Source organism: Ixodes scapularis, unplaced genomic scaffold (assembly GCF_016920785.2).
Source record: "Ixodes scapularis isolate PalLabHiFi unplaced genomic scaffold, ASM1692078v2 PGA_scaffold2__306_contigs__length_199485367, whole genome shotgun sequence".
NCBI lineage: Eukaryota > Metazoa > Arthropoda > Arachnida > Ixodida > Ixodidae > Ixodes > Ixodes scapularis.
The window spans coordinates 142,617,416-142,627,310 of NW_024609857.1; the positions used below are offsets into that span (position 1 = coordinate 142,617,416).

Genomic DNA, 9,895 nt, shown 5'->3' on the forward strand with positions numbered 1-9,895 from the left:
TTGTTAGCGCGAACACGGCACTTTTTCGCAGTTTACTCGGACATACTATTGATAGGCCCCTAGCTTTAGAAAACTTAGGTTACTGTTCTAAACGAAGACTTTTTGCAACACCAGCAGTTTTTTTATGGCAGCCATTTACTTTTAAGCTAAAATAAGTTCAGTTTTGTATAAAGTTCTGTATAAAGTTCAGTTTTGCATAGAGATACTGTGTAAATATATTGATTGACACTATACATGATATCATGGCGATTGGCCAACCTTCGGGGCGGAATGCAGGCCATGCGAAAATTGTCGCAAGCTGTCTTCAAGAGACTAAGGTACTTCCAGAACTAAACTAGAAGGTAGGGGTTTTCAAACGCTATGCACACAATTGTGTACACCAAGAAAACTGGCTTTTTTCAGCAAGCGGGTTCCATTCTGAGACATTTTGATGATTTTAACCGAATTATATACACTCGCTCTGGCAACTCTGTGTTTTGTGGCTCCATCTGCCGAATGCGGTGAGAAACATTGAAGAAAAAAGATGACATGGCAGCGAACGCATCTGCGACGGCAGGTAGGGATATTTTCATTTTTTTATTGCTAGTTCTCCCTTTCTTGGAGCCTAAATAAAATAACTACTCAATAACTCATTCTTTCAAAAGTACATTCTCTAAATTTAGACATCCGGAAGCTTCAAAACATTTCTCAGCGCCACAAATTGGGAATGGCCACAAACGTGTGCAAAGCGTCATGCTGGGACTGCATGCAGTTCGAGACTGAACCGCCGTGTTTTACCGTCCTTTTTCAGATATTCTTGCCGTGCCATGTACAATTTTCTACAAAAAGAAGTGTCATGAAACAACAAAACACTCTGCAGAGCAACTCCTGCAGATTATTGCTGCAGGGGAAGTTTCTGACGTCGGGGAAAGTGATGACGACGACGACGACGCTCTTGAAGAAGAAGGTGCCCGCGCAGAGCTTGCCCGTGATGTGCCTATTGATGCATCGGATGATGAAAACGTGCCGCAAAAGGATCCAGCTGAATATGACAGCGTTGCAGAGAACGTGAAAAAGAACATTTCGTGGAAGAAACAAAGTTTTCTTCCTCCATCTGACCTCCAGTTTACTGGGCCCACTGACGACCTTCCGGAGCTAGACGAGGCATACACGCCCTACACACACTTTTCTAGGTATGTGCCGGAATCAACTTTCGCATGCATTGCGAAATCCACGAACCTCTACAGTGTGCACACATCGCATGTCAACGTCAACACGACGCCCGACGAGATGAGGAAACTTTTCGGGATGCACATATTGATTGGAGTGATGTCTCTGCCTCATGTACGACTCTACTGGGACCGTCTGATGCGAGTACCAATGATCAGCGAAACAATGAGCGAGAAGAGATTCTTCAAACTAAGGAACAACCTTCATGCTACAGTTGATGAACCCAGCGACTGCCAAGACCGACTTTGGAAAGTGCGGCCTCTTTTGGACCAGATCAGAGCCCGCTGCTTGGAGCTGCAGCTGGAAGAAGAATGCTCAATCGACGAGCAAATGATACCATTCAAAGGTAACTTATCGATCAAGCAGTACGTGAAAGGGAAGCCGACACCATGGGGCATCAAGGTATTTGCACTGTGTGGAAGGAGTGGCATGCTCTACGATTTCATTGTTTACCAGGGAGAAAATACCATTCCAAACAGTCTCAAGAAGGACTATGGCCTTTGCTCAGGTGTGGTGCTCCATCTTGCAAAGCGAATCCCAACCGGCTGCAACTATCAGCTGTATTTTGACAATTACTTCACATCACTTCCACTGCTACGTCAACTAAAAAGAGACAAGATCTTAGCTGCAGGAACTGCAAGAACCAACAGGCTCTGCAAGTGCCCACTTGCACCTGCGCAGATCACAAAGAAAAAACCCAGAGGATACTCTGAAGAGTTCGTCACGCAAGACAATATTGTTGTCGTGTGTTGGAAAGACAACAACACAGTTACAGTGGCGTCAAACTTCGTTGGTGTGGGGACGACAAGTCAGGTGGAGAGATGGGACAAGAAGACCCGTGAGCATGTTTCTGTCACCCAGCCTGAAGTCATTGCCAAATATAACAAGAGCATGGGTGGTGTTGATAAGCTAGATTTCCTTCTCAGCTTGTACCGAACCAAGATCAGGTAAAAAAAATGGACACTGAGAGCTATCTTTCATTTCGTTGACGTGGCAGTGTGTAATTCATGGATTGAGTATCTCCGGGACCATGCTGCCACACCAAGGTCCAAGCTGCTTGACCTGATGCACTTCCGGCTAGCCGTTGCGGAGGCCCTCATTACATCGGTGCCTAACAAACGAAAGCGCGGAAGACCATCGCTTGAAGAACAGATGACACCTGAAGCTCCCCAACAGAAGAAGCCGCGAATTCATCGCCCGTGTGCAGATGCCCGCTACGACGGCGTAGACCACTGGCCAGAAGCCCGCGACCAGGTGGAGCCATCACGATGCAAACTGGAGAAGTGCAAAGGACGGTCAAGGGTGTTTTGCAGAAAGTGCCATCTGCCTCTTTGCCTAACGAAAGACCGCAATTGCTTCTATGCGTTCCACAACTGAGAAGATGACCATCTCAGAAGATGACCACAATGACGCTTTGTACACAATTGTGTACATACCTCTAACTTTTTACTTTTTCTTTTTTACTCTCGAAAACAGGTATGTTTGCTTTATGTAGGTGTCCTAAAACATTTTTTGAGAAAATAAATTTTTTTCTTTAAAAAATAGCGAGCGGCGTTTGAAAGGGTTAAAAGGGGGGGGGGGGGGGGTGTAACGATTTTCGGTCTTTGGTCAACAATTTGTGAAAGTTGCCCTTTGACACTTCTGGAGTAAAGAACAGAAAACCGATTTTGCGTTAGTGTCCTAGTTGTTGCGTAAAAAAAGACAAATATTGACATTTCTGATGCCCCTCAACTCACTCCTAGTCTTCAGGGTCGCACCTGGTCCCACTCCTAGTGACGTAATTCGGGGTGCCCTGTAGGTTCGCGAGTGCTCTCTCGGAGGACGCTTCCTCTTCCTCTTTCTGCTGACATTAGCGGGTGTTATGATGCAGCTTAAAGCCGAGCGAGGTCACGCAAGCTTCTCGCCGTTGTTCCTTCGGCTGCCACTCGCGGCTGCAGGTGGGGGGAAAAGCTCAACTTTTGCTTTGCAATTATGCAGCGTAATCGCGAAACTTTTTTAATGAAGGAGATGTTCTCTCTATCCTCCGGGACACGATAAACAACGTAAAAATGAAGAGATGCAAATTCTTTTAATCTTCAAAACGATACCCCCCTTTAAAGCATATTAAAGATTGTTGTGCGATGAACACGAGCCTGTGGTTTGTTCTTCAACCAAACGTATGGAACAATTTTTTCATGGTTCCAAATTTGTGCGATTTCTGCATAGTTGTTCATACATGTGTTCCCGCCGACGAGGTAGAGGGGCTTAGAGTGATAAACCGGGGTTTCAGTCTGCACTCGGAAGTGACCACCCAGGCCGCTGCGATTGTACGCAAATGTGGCTACTCGTCACGTGACCGAACTAAACCTGTGATGTCACAGGAAAGAAAAGATGGCAGCGGCCACGCAGCGGCTGGTCCCAGCTGGGACGGAGCATTGGCCGGAACTTGTCGAATGCACTGTTCGTGGTCGTTGGTCTCAGCGAGTTGATTTCAGATGCAGGAGCCGTCATATGAAGCCGGTCGAAGGCAGACTTGTGTCTATCTCAAATCCTCTACTCAAGATACTGTATTTCAAAAATTTTTTGAGGTATCTTGGTATCTTGCAAATTCTTTTGATCGAGAGTATTTGATACTCTGTTTTAAGTACATTTCTGAGTGTGTTGCACTCATTATCTCAAATACCTTTTTGATATTCCGCCATCTCCTTAGTTTTTCGGTATGAAGTTGCGTGGCCGTGGCACGAGCAAATGTGAATATTCTTTCGAGCAACCAAATCCTGTTGCTAACTCCGATTAGCTACAGTGAGTTTGATTGAGCTCGTGAAAACATCGCTTTTCTGCCGATCGTGACTCATATTTCAGCCCAAAGTTCGCACGATAAAGGTTCTCCCCTCGCCTTCTCAAAGGCGCCTTTTGTTTCCGCGAGTTTCCCCTGAAAAATCCTCAAACAAAAGGGCTGGTTTTACGGAAGTAAAGATTGCCACACTAAGGTGCAACGCAGACCGCGAAACAACCTGCGACAACAATGCAGACTTGAGTGCCAATACAATAGCAAATAGAAGAAAATGAGAAGTGGACACAGACACACACACAGACTAAGAACATTTTTGTCTTGCTTTTGGTATATTTGACCCCGCTACAGCAAAACGTCGAAGTTTTTTTTTTTTTGTTTCTTTTCTTTTTATCGTCCATCCATCACTTTTCGCTCTCGCGAACACTGTCTGTAAGCTAACATTGATAAGCAGAGAAAAGGACAGGAAACGAACTGTTTGCTGTCCTTTTCTCTCCGAATGCCAACAAAGAGTCCCCCAACGTTAAGTGCCTTTCGGAACCCAACCTACTTGGAAAAGGTGCAACCACTGCCGTGGCTATTATGTGGATTCTCTTTGTTATTCATTCACTCATATCCGTTTCCCTAGTTCGTTTATAGTGGACTTCCCGAATAGGGAATATGGATTGTAGTTAAGAGGATATAGCAGTATAATTTCATCTCCGATAGGAACCTTTCCAGAATCCAGATGGAACTGGGGAGGAAGCCTTTCCACTCACCTGCTTACGCGGTATTGGGCAAGAGATCGAACTATAGGGGGCGCTCTGACCCGTTTGTTTCCCCCCCACTCGGTGTTTACTCAACACAAGGCCTGTGCACATGCCAACAGGCCTTATGGGCACGGCCATGTCATCTTCTACAATAGAGCGCGGGGCACAGTTTAATGTAAAAAATACTAACAATCGACGAAGCGACGTTAAGTGCCGGATCTATCCTCAGAGAATGGGAGCTTGACCCACTTCGGCTTTTGTGCTAAGCTGGGATCGTGCATGCTGCATTGTTCATGCAGGCCGTTGTGGAAACAAAAGAGCCCCTCCTCCCCCTCGCCGGAGAACACGAACTCCAGCCGAACGCTGACGCCGCGTTCGGTTATGTCGGCCGAGCGCTGCGTCATTGTATTTGTTGTCCCCATCCGTGTAGTTGATAAGTTAACCGCTTGGGGCGTCACGGTCTGTCCTCCTCCCCAATAGTGCTACTTCCACATAAAAATAGAAAAAAAATCTTGTCTTTTTGTTCCGGTTATCAGCGGATGGCTTGATCCTGAAAGCCCCCCACTTAACCCACCCATCCCGTCCCTCCGCCCTGCAAGCTGTGAGAATGGGTTTGTGGGCCTCCGAGGCCACCGCGAAGGGGGCTCTTTGTTCCATTCTTACCGGATTAGGAAGAAAAAAACGCGGTTAGAGAACGCCCCTGTTGCAGATTGGAGAGAATTTGAGGCTCAGGAGAAAACGACCAGAAAGAAGATTGAAACGACATGAGCGGAACGAGGCGAACGACAGTCAGAAGCCGATCGAGACACTTCTGTGTATTAAAATCAAATACCTTTAACAATTTATAAGTAGACGTTTCGTCTCCTATGCGGGAGACATCGTTAGTGCTGCCTAAGAACAACCCGACTAGCTACCAGCAACTAGAGTCACTAATTAAGCTACGCTTTCAGGGTACCGCATTCCTTTTCTTTGAAAATTTGCCGACAACGCAGTCGTCCTATTCAACAATATTCTGGTTTGCTGCAGCATTATTGGACAGCGGCAGTCACGCGAGTCACTATCATCATCATCGCGTTTTTTCAACGCCACCATCTTGGGTCCAGCGATCCGCTGCCTGCTGCTGTTTTACTGTTTACTGCGGGCGCACGCTGAAGTCCGTCGCTCAGCACGCACTTTTTCCTTCTTATGTCGAGATGCAAACAACACGACCTTGATTCGCTGCCACAGCTGCGGCTACGGCAGCTGGCGCAGGCGATGTTTACATCTCGGCTTGGCTCAGCTACAGGCGCTCGTCCATCTCCGCGTGAACCCAAGATGGCGGCGCCTGACGCACTTCAGACTCGTAGTTTGAGAGTTTCGGTACTCTGAAAGCGTAGCTTCAATTAGTGACTCTATTGTTACCTAAAGCCCTTTGATGTTTTAAAAGTAGCGCAAGGTGCGTCGATGCACGAGACACTTGCAACGTGCAGCCCTTGGGAAAATCGTGGCGGCACAGCACACCACTCAGCTGCGCTGTGCCGCCAAGAAAACGTAGTTACCAAGAAAACGTAGTTACAGATGTTTTTTGTTTTTCTATTCTTCAGATCTAATAAATTTTGGAACATAACGTTAACTAAAAAAAAAATGATATACGCGAATATTTGTTCGTGATCTTAGTAACAATATTGTTCTAAATGAGGCATTATTTCAGGAAAAAAGGAACATTGTTGCCTTTCTTTCTCGCAACCTGTTTGTTTCAAGAAAAAAAAAAAAGCCACACTTGTCTTTTTATCTGGGTAAAGTCATGTTCCCATACTTGTGCACTCGATCTCCATTAAGGCCGGTTCAAACATACAGCGGAGCGCTAAGTTGGCGCTACGTGAGCGCTCGGCGGAGCGCTCATGTGGCGCTTCCTAGCGCGTGACGTAGCGCTCGGTTGGCGCTTCAGTAGCACTCTGTTAGCGCTTCAGAAGCGCTTTGTTAGCGCTCTCACTCTCCTTATACCGTGTATGCTGCTGCGGAATAGCGCGTGCACGGCGATTCCATCGTTGTTGTTTTTCCCTTGGCATTTAAAGAAGAGGAAGTAAAAGAGCCGCTCTCCAAGCAAAAGGTCCGGCAGGTGATCCAGAGTCATGGACTTTGAGCAACTAATTGACTGAGTACGACCACATCGCTTTCTATTCGATTCGTGACCCTGGTTTCAAAGACACGCAGTTAAAGAATAATCACCTTCAAAAGAGCTCTGTGTCTCGGTCCCTCAGCCCAGGAACAAGGTTCGGCGGGTACCCGTCAGTATCTCGGGCGAACGATTTCGCGCACCCAGAAGGCTCTTCTGGGCGTTAAGCCGTCCATACACATATACACTAATCGCGTATGTAAGAGCATTTGTCGCGTTTCTATTTCAGCGTCCCACATGTCCGCCATGGTGCTGCTGATGCACACCCAACCACATGGAACCGGAACCGCAGTGCACGCGTTAATCCGCAGCACCGCGGTCTAAGAAGCGCTATTGGAGCGCTATAACGGCGCTATTGAAGCGCTAACAAGGCGCTACTGGAGCGCTAACAAGGCGCTACTAAAGCGCTAACCACGCGCTATATTAGAACGTAGTCACGCGCAAGAGAGCGCCACACGAGCGCTTCTTTAAGCGCTCATGTAGCGCTAACTTAGCGCTCCTCTGTATCTGTGAACAGTCCTTTATATTCAAGCAGGGTTCCGGATTTATTCAACACACATATAGTTTACTTATCATGAATGACAGGGATATAAATTTTTATGTAGCTCACAAAAAGCGAAGGGCGCACCCCAAAAAGCAATCTAAAACGGCAAAAAAAAAAAAAAAAAAAAACTTCAACAACCTATCAAGTTGATATTTTTCTTCATAGTTTTTCAACGGTATACAACATATATTTTAATAGTTTATTGTCAATCGTTTACATAGAGGATTTCTACCGTATCGTGATTGTTTTAAAATATGTTTTAGATTGTTCTTCGATAATTATGCGAAAGTCCATAACTGCAGTTCTGTTTTTCTTCTAGCTACATGACATTTCCTGAACGTTCTCCGTTCGCCATCTAATAAATGCTCATCGATAGCATTACGGTGGTGGGATATTGCTAGTTTCTCGATATTCGACTATAAACCATTTCAAGAGAGTCGACTATTGATAGTATGCTATCGAGTTTTACGATAATCGACAATTGATAATATACTATCGATAGCAGTATCGATAGTATACTCTCGATAGAGAGTATACTATCACTACCAACCACAAGGTTCGCTGATCTGTCAATGTCTGGTGCGGCACCCTCGGTAACAAGATGTTCACCAGGCGCATGTCTCACCAGGCGCATGTCTCTCGGGTGCTGGCGGGGGGGGGGGGGGGGGGGGGGGGGGACTCTTACGTAGGCAAGGTCCTCAATTTCATCATTTTCACTTACGACAGCGGCCTTTCCGCGCCTTCTGTGATGTGTAGAACCTGTATTCCGAAACTTTGTGAAGACACTCGTAAACCGGGCATGTCGGGGAACCCGACAATGCTGGAAACGAGCCGTGTACAGCTGTGTGACCAGTCGGGAGTTGCCGTTCATCTCAGCGCATTCCAGGACCATTCTCACTTTTCTTGTGACTGACCACCTAAAGCGCACCGGGGAAGTCGTTGCAGAACCGTTCTGTGGTACACTCAAGAAAGGACAGTTGAGCTTACAATAGCTGCCATGCGCCGAAGACCTTAGAGCAGGAAGTAGATAGAAGCCGCCCTTGTCCTGAGCAGCACGATTTGCGACTATGCCATGATCATGGAAGGTCTGAATCACATCTCTGGAATTGAAGGCTTTCTGTGCGTATAAACCAGATATTCATGCGGACAATACGGATGCGTCTGTATAGCGTCACTTTCCCGGGCTAATAAATGATTTGTCACTTTAATATTATCCGCTTTTGTCTCGTTTAGATACTGTAGGCCTTTTCTAAATTAGTAAAAACCAAGTTTTTCAGGGATATTGCGCTGCAATGCTAAGCAACTTATCGCGGCCGCTGAGGTGGCTTATCGCTTTAGTTCGTCAGCCACCGAACACCGACTAAAATCAGCTCCGGCGCACTTTTGACGCAGAACTGACGCAAATTTCGTCACCAGCATGGCGGCTTTCCGCCGTCAAACAAGGGATTTCCTTCCCGCGGGCATCGCGCGTTTGGTTTTGGTATCGACAGATTTCCAGAAACAAAATTGGCAACGAATAACTCGAACTGCGTGCTGGATCCAGGATTTTTAAAACTGGCTGGGCTTCAACATTGAAGCATTTTTTTTAAAATATAATGTCCGCCTGAACGTATAACTATTCAAATACCCTATAAGTGTGGCTTTCATAGCTTTTTCTAAAAAAAAGTATATTCGATTAAAAACGCATCCTGTATTTAGACGCTTCTTTTTTTCTTTCGGGGTTCTACTTAAATCAAAAACTTTGATAGTTGCGGCTGGAGCATTCAACGGCAAAACATCCGGCCATTTTCTAAACAGAACCAAGAAAAAAAAAAATAAACGGATGTCGGTAGATGAAATAACATGTGGTCCGGCATGCCCGCAGATCGGTAATGGGATCGGTAATGGCGGACAGGCGCGCGTCCGTCGCATGGCGTCTTCCGTTGCTAGGTGGCCGCTAAGCGGTTGCTAGGGGGTTGCTGGGCACGACGTCACTCCTGTGGGAGGAGCCAAGAGGCAGCAAGAGGTCATCGAGGACAATAGATGACCAAACTCTTCCCCTATCTATGGCTTTGGTGGAAGGGTGGGGCTCTGCCCTTCCTTAGGGTGCCTACATGTCTATGTCTCAAGGTGAAGACATCCTTCGTTGCACTGAGTGGGCCAGCAAGTGATGAGCGGGCGCACTCAGTGTGTGACTTGGGCGGTAAAATGGCGTCTGAGCGTTAGCCATGGCTACGCGCTCGAGCTGAATCACATTGGATTGCACGCACTTTAAAAGGCATGAAAAGAAAAGATTACGTAGAACAATGTCTGGCATGTCACTACTCAAGCAAAAGCGCGTGTGTGTATAAAAATACTGTACCCGATGGATAGATGGATGTATGGATGAAGCTAAACCCTTTGTATCGGCGGTGGCTTGCGCCACATAGCCAGTGTTTTTTTTAACATATATTTAACATTGACGTATATATCTAGATATTTATTCTTAA

The 9,895-nt window shown here is 46.4% G+C and overlaps 1 protein-coding gene across 1 annotated transcript; it reads left to right on the forward strand.

Moving 5' to 3' along the window:
- Positions 1-1,269: 1,269 nt before the first annotated feature.
- Positions 1,270-2,160, forward strand: LOC120836484 (piggyBac transposable element-derived protein 3). Its single transcript, XM_040205416.1, has one exon. It carries the CDS (start codon positions 1,270-1,272, stop codon positions 2,158-2,160), a length of 891 nt encoding a protein of 296 aa, XP_040061350.1.
- The last annotated feature ends 7,735 nt before the right edge of the window (positions 2,161-9,895 follow it).